Raw genomic sequence first — 11,707 nt, 5'->3', positions numbered from 1 at the left:
TTAGGAAAAGGGTCAAATGCTTATAATTATAAACTAAAGTGATCGAAAAAGAGAGATAATCTTTGTCGACGACCACTGTTTACAGGGTATCTCGTAGCTGTTGTATTGACTAACAACGAGCTGGAATAGATTGCTTATAATTGTCCTAGATGGAAAATGCAACAATATTATTATGTTGACCTGCATTTAACTTTAGAGCTTCTTAAAATATATTCAGTTTTCGCAGTACAAATCGCACTGTTTGTTTGATATTCTGATTGTGAAACTTTAAATCAAAAATGAAATAATCATTTGGTTATGTTTATCGCAAAGTCATGTTGTTTATTTATTTATTTAGTTAGCTTTTGTGTTGTGTGTTGCTATAAAATGGCACATTTCAGATGCCTTCTTACTATATGCAATTTATCTCTGAGCTGATTTCTATATTTAAATCAGAAATTCGAGTACTCATACAATATTTTGGATCCCTGCAGCGTATGCATATGAATCTCTTAGATCGATACTATATAGCTGCCATCCGCAAGGGTATTAGAACTTCAATACTTTCAAAGAAGTTTGCATTTAATTCTGGTTTTAACTTTATTGTAGACAATTTAATTTTTTTTTAATTCGTTGCATTTATCAATCGAATTGAATTCAATAAATTTTCAGTATTTATGTTATGTGATGTGTTTTTTGTTGTTAATTTTTCCAATTAGTTATTGTCTTAAACAACTATGCCAGCTAACAATATTAACGCTTTACACTTATTCGCTTTTAGATCTTTTGCAACTAATATTTATGTAAAAATGTAGTATAAATTTAATGTTTATTAATTGGTACTTAGTTTTTTCTTCTCTAAATTTATGGTGGATTGTGTGATTCTTCATGATATTTACATGGTTACATGCTACAGCGTTAAATAAAATAAATGCATTTTTGGATCGAAAACATTTTTTCAGAGCTATGCACTAAATGTAGATTTGGCTTCGCAAAGACATAACATTTACATAACAAATATAAAATAATTAATAATAGTCTAAAATCAAATTTTAATTGATGAGTATAACTAATTTATGGCGTGTAGTTTATGCGCTGGGTGAATTACAATTACCTTAGTTAATCCTTTTATAATTATGGGATATATTCTGAAGTCTATGTACAATACGAGTAATGTCTGGAGTGTGACTTATTATCGAGAAGTGTAGTTAGTTAATTAATTTATAAGTAGTTACCTAACAGCTTAATCATTCATTAAACGTTATATGCGCATAGAGATTGTTGCCTTTTCTGAGAGCAGCTGCAATGCCAAATAATGATTAACATCAATATTTATGCAATATTATTTCGTTTAGCTTTGTTATTGCAATTGAGTTTTGATTGAGTTATAATTCGAATTTGTTGCTTTCAGTAACATTATGCTTAGACACTAATTTAAAGTCCTTTGTTTTGTATTTTTTTTTATACTGCATCAACATTAAAGCGTATTTTTTTTTTTACTTTTCGCTGCTTTAATTTCCTGTTGTTATTACTACGTTGTATGAGGGGGTTTCTTTCTTATAACTAAGTGTTTAACATTAATTTTTGGTTTCAATCATTCATCCATTCAATGATCCGTGCTCAGCGCATCCTCAATGTTGCTATCCCAATTGAATTCCGTAACACCCTGTTTAAAGTAGATGTTGCCCAGATTCGCAAATCTTTGCTCAAACTTGGCATCTTTTGCTTTCAGATGCTCAAACCTGCAAGAGAGAAGGAGAAATATTTATATTTACGATTTATTTATAATATAAACTTAGTTTATTTTAATAATTAGCTAAATTTAAAAGTAATAAATCAAAAGTCAGTAATATATTATTTAACTCAACAAATTTATTGGCTTAACAATTCTAGAAACATTTTGAGCAATTGACAGACTAAAATATTTTTTTGTATTATTATAAACTAAAGAAGTCCTTCAGGGATATTTTTAATATTTGCATTCTCTGAACATAAAGATTCTTAACTGTTCAAATTTAAGCCAACTACCTGTATGGTCGGACAAATCCCAGAATACCTGCTCTATGCCAAATTCAAACTACACAATAAAATCTTTAAAAGACTTGACATAAACTTGGAAAACACAAAGAGAACATGTTTCTCAGAAAATAGTCTGTACTGTACTTTATTTGTAATAGGCTTCGTCGAAAGGAAGTCTAGGCTGCTCAAATGTCTTTCCTTCCACCCTGCAACCTTTGGTATTTCTAAAAAGCTACCATCCCACTTCTGCGATCGATGGTAAGTAAGTAAGTAAATCCGAAGACATGTACGCTGTACAAATCGTAATTCAATTGTTGTTGCAGCTGCGCTTGTTGCAGCTGTGCAATTAGAAGAGAGACCAAGAATACAATTTTGTACCTTACCCGGACCATTGTTACGCGCAATATGTCAAAGGTCATAAGCAGCGATTGTTCGTAACGAACGTAGAACCTGAACGAAAGCAGTGAAAAATAATAAGAATAACCCAGAGACAAACCAAGGGGGCGACAGGCAGCAGATTTTACAACAGACTTAACTCAAGGAAAAACCCCGCTCAAGTCTGTGAATGGAAACACTTTTAACGGCCCAAGTTTGTTGGCTGATGATGGACTGTAGTCCACCCTTAAGAAGCGCATGCGCAGCTGCACATCTGCCTTCCTTCCCCGGCCCGCCCTTTCCGCTCCGTTACGCCTGAGGAAGTGACAAGGAAGTCGGTTAAGTAGCAAATGAAAAAAAAGTTCTCATTGAATGCGTCTCAGGCAAAAGACGCACGTGTGTCGTGTTCAATCAGCGTCGAATGTTACCTTCCATTTGGGGGGTTAAGGGTTGAAACAACTTGACTGCTCTGGGAAAATAGAAATCAAAACGAGTTTTGTCTAATTGTCGTATGCAACAATGTACATCATGTATTTCATCATATTACGTGCCTTAACTAAAATATATGTATTTCTTATAATTTATTATATACGAGAGTTGTTGAAAATGTAGCCTAAAGTTATCATTTTGTAGTTTGCGAGAGTTGTTTGTTTCTCTGTTGTTTTTTTTTTTTTGTCTCGTTTCGCCTCCTACATGTTTCGCGCCTTGAGCACCTGCTTCTGTGGCGGACTTGGCACATTCTCCTTGCCGCTGGCAAAGAGCAGCGATTTCTTGGGTGTGCTGCTCGCGGATTTGGGAGTGCGCGGTGTGCGTGGACTGTGTGGGGTGCGGGGAGTGCGAGTTTTTGGCGATTTGCAGGCGAGAATGTCGCTCAGCTCGCTGTTGTTATCCTGACGCACACACTTCTCCGATGAGTTGAGCAGCCACGATGTGATCTTGTCGCATTCGGCACGCAGCTCGGAATCGATCAACAGATCCTCAATCTTCTCCAGATCTGTGGTATTCGGTTTGTTCAGTTTGCTGGGCGTTAGCATTGCCACTGTGGGTTGTTGCTTTGATTTCAATGCGATGTTCTCCAGCTTGAGCTGTTCGCACTCCTCGCGCACCTTGAGCAGCAGCTGCTCCTTGTTGTCCAGCTCGAGTTGGGCGAACTGCAGCACGGTGGCAAACTCGTCGAGCGCCTTCTTCATGTCCGCCATGTAGAGTTCCCGTGTCTCGTCCTTGCGCTTCAGATCGCTGTACAGGTCGCTGTAATGGGCCAACTGAGCATCGCCATCGATGCGATCCTGGAACGAGTTAGCAATCTTATTGAATTTGGCCAGCGTATCCGACTCGCTGGCAAGCAGCTCATGCAGCATGGACTCTTTCAACGATACCTCACTCTGCAGTGTCTGTGAGGAGCTGCGCAATGCCTCAAGTGCCTTCTGGGATTCGTTGAGCTGTTGACGCAGCTGCTCCGCATCCGCTTGTAGGGTCAAATAGCTCTGCTCCAGTGCACCCTTGGCCAGCTGCACCGACTCCAACTCCGCCTTGAACTGCTCCACATCGGCATCGGACTTCTTCAGGCGCTCCATCAGTATGTTGACCGTGGAGCGTGTGTTGTTCAGGGTCAGCTGATAGTTGTACTTCTCGGTAATGGTCTTGGCCATGTCCTGCTTCAGCTGCACCAGCTGCTGCTGCAATGTGTCGCTCAACTGGATGTAATAGTCGATGCCATTGCGCAGCTGCTCCTCGCACTTTTGCAGCTTCTCGTCCCGCTGACGCAGCATATCATTGGTGGTCTCCAGCAGCACCATGACATCCTGTTTCTCCAGCTCGATCTTGATGAGCTCGTTCTCGGCCAGCTTCTGGCGCTTGTCCAGCTCGGCACGCCAGTAGCACTTCTCGCGCTCCACAGCGCTCTCCAGATCACTCTCGACCTGCTGTTGGACCTTGGCCACCGCCTGCTGCTGCTCCGCCTGCTTGGCCTTCTCCTGGCACAGCTGGCGTATGGTGTCGCAGTGGGCATCGATCTCACAGCTCTTGTCCAGCAGCTCGTCCTGCAGCGAGCGAATCAGCGTACACTTGTTGGCCAGATCATTCTTCAGCGTGTTGCGCTCCACGCGCAGACACTCGAGCTCCGTCTGACTGACCTTTGCCTCCTGACCATAGGAGAGGGCATCCTGTTCGATCTGTTGCTTCAGCACCAGCACATCCGCCAGCAGTGTGGCATTCTTTGACTGCAAGTCCTCGATCAGTTCCATGTGCTGTGTCGTCTTCTGTTGCTCGGCGCTGCAAGTGTCGCGTGCCTGGGCCACCTCTGCCTGTAGCCCAGTGAGCTGCTCCTTCAACTGATCCTGGGCAGATTGCTGCTGTTCACACACCTGCTGCAGTTGCTCATTGGCCAGCTTGTAGGCCTCGTTCTCGGCCAGAAGTTGCTCCACTTGCTGTTCGTGCTGCTCACGTTGTTGTTGCAGCTGCTGCTCGAGATTGGCATAGCGTTCCAGGAGCTCTGTCTGCTCCAAAGTCAACTGCTCGTTGCGCTCCTTGTGTCCCAGATTCTCGGCACTGAGCGCCTGCACCAGCTGATCCATTTTGGACGTTGTCTGCTCATGCTCCTCACGCATCTTCAGCTCGGTCTCCTTCAGCTGATCGACATGACGACGCACCACATCCAGCTGGCTGAGATAGCTCTCGATTAGCTCGTTCTTGTTGCGAATCTCCTGCTGCAGTGCCTCCTTGCCCTTCAAACGATTCACCGACTTGGACTCCTTTACCGGCGTCGTGGCAGCCGAGTGCAGCGGCGTTGACGCAGCCGTGGAGGCGCCACTTCCTGTGCCCGTGCCGACAGCACTCTCCGCCGTATGGCTAGAGGCTGGACGGAAACGCAAGCGTTGCGGCAACGATGGAGTGCGAAAGAGACGCAATCCCTTGGACTTTTTATCCTCCTTGGGTATGGCGAACTCTTTGGCCTCCTTTGAGCTGGAAGCAAAGCGCACGGCATCCTTAAAGAACTTCTCAATCTGCTCCTTACGCTCTGGAGGCGGCACTACTGTAGCAGCAGCAACAGTCGCTGCTGTGGGCGTGGCACTGCCCGCGGAGCCCGCCGAGCTGTTCGAATTGGAGACGGAAACGGAGCCGGCTGGTGAACCACACACCACATCCACATCATTGAAACGCTTCAATTTGGCCTTGGAGAACGACATGTCGAATTTGGTATTTGTTTGCTTTTCAATTTGTTAACACTTTTCTTAATTATAGTTTAACGTGTTTGTTCTATGGTCAATAACAAAAACTCAATAAAACAATGTAAAACACAACTTGTAACGATTTTTTTTAAAAAATGTAAATTTTTGAATAAAATGTTTAACAAATGTCCGTTTAATTTGAGCTGTACTGTATTTGGTCCGTTGCTGTTATTATTATTATAGTAATAATTGTTTTTTATTTTTTATTTTTGTATCCCGTAACCCGCCTGCCCCTATAGCTGTAGCTGTAGCTCTGATCCTACGCGTTCTGTTGTCAAAACCTAACTGAAGCGTTGCAAGTTGCGACTGCGCAAATGCAGACACCGCAACGAGATCGTCTCGAGAAACCAGAAAAAAAATAACAAAAACAAAACAACCCTCGAATTCGATGGACGGTGAAAAGGTAAAGGCAAAGGAAAAAGGCAAAAGGAGGGTAACTCTGCGAAGCAGTGTTGCAATTTTTAGCTGTATTTCTGGTAATTGAGAAAGCTAGAAAATTCGAAGAAATTCTATTAGATAGAAAAATAATAATACCTAACGTGTCATTCTTTTATTATAATCTTAATATTATTATAATGGAATTATATTAGCTTAGGTCAATACTTTTAAAATATACGATTTTCTTGCAGCACGTCAGCAACTTTTTTTTTTTTTAGCTATTTCTAGCTACTTTTTTGTTTTGACAAAACTAGCTACTTCAGGTATTGAAATTATAACAACACTGCTGTGCTGTATGTCTTGTCCCGCGGTTTGGTGGTGGTTCGTGCCACACTGTACACACACACACACACACAAACACACACATTTGCTTCCTTATCTTTATCTTCGTGAACTATAGAAATTTACTTTTGGCGCGCGCAAATGTTGCAATTGTCAAGACGACATCGGAATCCCTTAGTTTCTCTAAGGAGCTCTCTCTGTATGTCTGTGTGTGTATGTATGTGTCACACAGCTGCCTAGACACAATCACACATATTTGTGAGTACCGAGTAGCTAGAGCAGAAACTCCATCGTTGAAATAACCGTTAGCCCCCCCTTTCTATTTTGAACAGCTGGCAACCAGCATTAAGTTGCACTCGACCCGCATAATTAAAGGAAAATGTGAAATACGTGAAAATGCTGGAAAGGGGCAACGTTACGCCTGCGCCTCAAATTAAATTGAATTGCATGGAAAATGATTTGCCTCAGCTATAAATTGAATTGCGATCACAAAGCGTTTTCGATATCAATTCTTATTTTTATTAAATAACCCATATCAATATAATCTCTTCATGCCCTGCAGCAAAGTTGCAGCTGAGTTGTTGTGACATTATGGAAAATTCTGGAAGAGTACAGGCAATGGACTTAGGTATAAGAGTACCTAAGTACACGCAGATATTTATACATACAAATAGTTTATGGCCTACCTGATGTGATAAGAATGCAATAGACAGATTGGCACGACAAAGTAAATAGTAAGATTGTTTACTTCACTTTTCCCGCTGTGCAAAGTAATTTCAGCCAGATGGTTTCTTATGTGTGGACATTTATGTTGTACAACTGCTGAGCTGACTCCGAAGGTCATTGAGTGGTTTTATCGACTATATAGACAATTTGGTTTATAAGGAAGTAAGCAATGTATACGACTAAGAAAAACTGTTTGCTCTTACTCATAGTAGTAGTTATGATACTTTATTATTTACCCTTAGATTTAACTATTTTGCTCTATTATTTAGCGTTAAATATGAAATTTTATAATCATTATATATAATTATAATTATAATATTAAAGTAGTTATTTTAAAAGTCCAATATATTTAATCTAAAATACTTCATAGTTGATCTATTATAGTTTAACATTTAAAAGAGTGATATTTGAAATAATAGCTCAAAATAATTAATTATTAAACTGTTCTATGTTGTTTAATAACTTAATATTTATATATCACCATAAGTTTCTTTCTTTAGTGCTATGACATGCCTTCTTTGAGAAAGTCTTCAAACTATGGCCTGTCAGCCTTATAGACCAACTGGCTTTGACATATGAAGACTACCGATAATTTCCCATGCCTGACGAAGCATAACCCAAGTTAATTTCATTTCAATGAGCCAAATATAACGCCAACTAATGGAAGTTACATCTATGGGATCCATTAAATTAAGAGTGCTTGTGTGTGTGTATGGCAACTGTAGCCTTTAACCTAGCAATGTCAATACAAAGCGATCGCTGACAAAGGAAAGTCCCTTGTAAGGGTTATCTTACCCTTAAAGGGAAACAAAAGCAGTAAAGGACTGACAATGAGTCATCGACCTTAGTTGCAGACGCTCTGCGCAAGATACGTGCATATAAAACGGCCATAAGGATCAGGTTTCCCAATCCGGATAAACGTGTTGTAACGTACAAGAAACTAGAAACTGTTTGGGTTAACACCTCGTTGTGCAAAACTATCAGCTATCATTGTGAATGCTCATAAACCAATTATCTTCGTATTAATAATAGATAAATAGATAAAGGTACATTGACAAGAATTGTAAACAGATAATATATGGAAATAAATATGCTTTTGCAGCATTCCTTTCTACATGCTCTTAATTTCATTGATTCATTCCGAATATAATTGATTGATTTATATAATTGAATTTTAATTGCAAGCGACATTAAAAAAAAAAAAGGGAATGATGAAGTTTGGAGGCATAGTTCTCATTCCTTAAGACAAATGCAATTAAGTACCCATCCCAAATAGCAAATGGAGTATGGTGCTCTTTCCTTCAATGGAATTAGCAAATATAACTCGAGTTCTCTTTCCAAGTAGTTGGCCATCATGTACTTTACTCCAGCTACACTAGAACCTGAATATTCCCTTTTACTTACTTTGTAAATAACATCATAAATAATAGTTGAATTGACCACCTAATGATGCCCATTGTTTAAGTAACTAATTAGGTGCCAGTTTACTTTGGAGTACTTACCGTTGAAACAACAAATTCTTGGCAAATGCATAGAGCTCAATGTCCAGGCTATTGAGTTTCTCGATGCGACGTCGTTGATCGGGACGCAGATTCTGGACAGCAGCTGCTGAAATGGTTGCATTGTGCTGCTCGAAGGGTATGGCAAAGCGCAGGTTGAAGGTCTCTTCAAATATGTATTGGGACATCTGCAAAGCAAGTACAATATTGCTAGGTTAGCGTAAGTTCTTAAGGTAACTTTCATTACAAATATTATAAAATAATGATTTTTGAAATATTACCTTTTGATATTCCGTCAGTCCAAAGTAGGCCATGGCGGCCAGATTGCGCTTGGCGCTGGCCAGCATGACGCGATCACGTTCATGAGCCGGCATCGATGACTTGTTATAACAGCCGACCAGGGCGAGATCGGCCAACATGCGTGTTTGCCTATTGGCGGCCAGATTTGACTCGCAGCCAGCAAACTGATCGAGATCCACGTCCAGCCAATCCTTGCCCTTATAGCAAGGTGGCAGCTCACTAGCACTGGCCTGGCGACCCAAGCACCAATGCCTGGATCCCTTCCAGGTGGCGCCGCGTCGCACGTGCCGATACTCGGACATGTAGCGTGAGATCGGCTCGCGTAGCAGCGAAATGTAAAAGTAACGACGCTTCGCCGTCTCACCCTCGTTCTTGTCCAGCTCGACGTCCACACAGCTGGTCAGCTCAGTCCAGTCGGCGTGCAGGCCACACTTCCAGCCTGTTGAGTATCTGGAGAAGAGCCAGTTCTCATTGCGGTGTGGACGGAAGCAGTAGCAACGTTTCCGTTGACGCTGACACTCGCATGGACGCTAAAAAAAAGCATCATTTGAAATTTGAATCTCTACAACAGATGTGCTCCACAAATCTGTAAAGTTTATGGTCGCAATTGCTTTAAGGAATAACCGAACAAAATATTTCTGAAACATCAGAGAGTCACCTAAGGAAGTTCCCAAATATTTTTTTAAATTTTTACCAAATTATTAATTTCTAGCTTATTTTGTGCAAAAATTAAACTCAGTTTAAATCTATTTCATTAAATGAATTGAATTAAATTTTCTACCATTTAAATACCATAAATATATTAAGAAATTTAATTAAGAAAATTTTAAATTTTATCAAATCTTTCAACAATTGTTTAGACATTTAAAAGGATTCGTGGCATTGTTTCAGGAACATCGACTATTGTGTTTGACTTGCTTTTGTGTTGTTGGAGGTTTGTAGAACATGGCTGAAAATGACAAAGGGTCTTTGGAACTCACCTTGAGGTCTAAATCGCGCACCAGGTGCCGTCCAAAGGAGGTACCGCCCGTCTTTTGTATGTGCAGAAATACCATCACATCATGTCCATCCATGTCGAACTGAAAATCATCATTCAACACATCCTCATAGCTCAGTCCGGCATTGGCTATTATGTTCTGTGGTGCTGATGCTTTTGATGCAATTGCCGTGCTGCCACCCACATTGTTGTTGTAGTTGTTGTTGTTGTAGTTGTTGTTGTTGTTGTTGTTACTGCCAGCCTGATGTAAAGCCACAGGCTGGAGTTCATTGTAGGCCAACATGTCCGAGGATTGGAGTATTACGGCGCGCTTGGAGAGAGCACATACCTGCGGTTCGAGTAAAGAGCAAAAGAGCAAACATTAAAATGTGTCTGCAAAATGTTTCATACAATTGCATTACTCATTTTCATTGCTGTCATGGGGCTTAAAATTCAATTTATTACCTCCAGCAAATATTACATGAAGCCGCCCAATCATAGTGTGTGTGTGTGGGTGTTTATTTGTTTTTAACATTAATTAAATGAACAACAGGATTAAATGAATATTTTTTGATTCCAGTCCCTTCGGCTGTAAAATCTTCAGGCATATCAGCACTGAATACTCTGTGTAAATTGCCAACAGGATGTGGGCATCTTTTCAGTTTTATTTACTCAGTGAAAAATGCACATTTATTTATTAAATTCGCTCGACAGTTGTTACCCATGCACTTCAGGTGTATTCCATAATTATTGGCCTTTTTATCATATGTTTTTAATAATATCGTAAAAAATTGACAAGGAATTGACATCACTTTTGTTGCATACTCTCAGGCGAATGCAGAAAATTGAAAAAGCCAATCAACACTGAGGGTTGAAATTGATTGACATTTCCATGGAAATTCTAACTAGAATTATTTAATGGATAGAAATGAGATCTAATTGGAATTATTCACTTAAAATAGTTTCAGAAAATTAATTGCTTACTATTTAACACAAATATTCTGTATCTATTAGAACATCAATTAAAATTAACAAGCGTATTCGGCCAAGTTTCTTGATGAACTAACTGCAAATGTTGTTGTTGTTGATGTGAACAGAAAGTCAGAAGTCCGAGTGTAGATCAAACAAGGCTCTCAGTTTCATGTATTCAACTTCTTATATGCAATCAAAATGAAGAAAAGTTTCTCGATTAAAATGAGCAACTTTGTCGAAATTCTCTTATCTAACCATTTCCGCTGCTTATGGCCTAAAGCTGAGAGTACAAGAAGTACAACAAGTATCACGACTGCTGGAACAGCAGAACAAGTAACAATAACAACCGTAATGGGGCAACGGAGAAGCTCATTAAACAATTGGCAGTTGTTGGGCGGCTTATAAGAAATTAAGAACATTATGGGATTGTAAGGCCGATAGGCTTTATCTTAAAGTTCTATGCGAACTCGAAATGTGCACATGAATGCGTATAAAATTGTTTTGTAAAACTTTCATCTTTAAATGGTTAAGCTATAAGCCAAGTAAACTGAGCGATAAACCATTGTAGCCATTTGAAAAAGTATGTGGTAGAGGTGAAGGTCGACCGCTTAAACAAAAGAAAACTTTTAAATTTATTACACAACAACAACAATCACAAATTGAAGAACAACGGCAACAAGAATCTGTTTCGATTATCAGACAACACCGGCTAGAAAAATGGCCACAAATTTACGGGGAATCATAACAGGCTTTTGGATTTTACTGCAATTGAGAGTAGCTTTGCATTAAAGCTTGTTTAATTTATCAAGTGTGCAAAGCATGAAAATAAAAAAAATTTGATAATAATAAATTTATGCGAAAAGCGTATAAACGCATAAAATGCAATTTGCCTAAAATGAGAGGAAAATCTACCA

General features: G+C 39.8%; 2 protein-coding genes across 3 annotated transcripts in view; both read right to left on the bottom strand.

Moving 5' to 3' along the window:
* Positions 1-295: 295 nt before the first annotated feature.
* LOC117792910 (heparan-sulfate 6-O-sulfotransferase 1) overlaps positions 296-11,707 on the bottom strand; it is an 86,784-nt gene continuing 75,372 nt past the window's right edge. For both annotated transcript variants that reach the window (XM_034633230.1, XM_034633229.1), the window contains exons 3-6: positions 9,826-10,170; positions 8,827-9,375; positions 8,549-8,733; positions 296-1,721 (exon numbers count right to left, since the gene is read on the bottom strand). In XM_034633230.1, coding sequence (XP_034489121.1) covers positions 1,586-1,721; positions 8,549-8,733; positions 8,827-9,375; positions 9,826-10,170 — 1,215 coding nt within the window. In that variant the 3' untranslated portion in view covers positions 296-1,585. The remainder of the gene's footprint in view (positions 1,722-8,548; positions 8,734-8,826; positions 9,376-9,825; positions 10,171-11,707) is intronic.
* LOC117792909 (myosin-11) lies at positions 2,743-5,979 on the bottom strand. The gene is made up of 2 exons (XM_034633228.1): positions 3,750-5,979; positions 2,743-3,659 (listed from the first exon to the last, which is right to left on the bottom strand). Exons 1-2 carry the CDS (start codon positions 5,556-5,558, stop codon positions 3,063-3,065), a joined length of 2,406 nt encoding a protein of 801 aa, XP_034489119.1. The 5' UTR covers positions 5,559-5,979; the 3' UTR covers positions 2,743-3,062.

This window comes from Drosophila innubila (assembly GCF_004354385.1).
Source record: "Drosophila innubila isolate TH190305 chromosome 3R unlocalized genomic scaffold, UK_Dinn_1.0 2_E_3R, whole genome shotgun sequence".
NCBI lineage: Eukaryota > Metazoa > Arthropoda > Insecta > Diptera > Drosophilidae > Drosophila > Drosophila innubila.
This window is presented reverse-complemented; position numbering and strand designations above follow the sequence as displayed.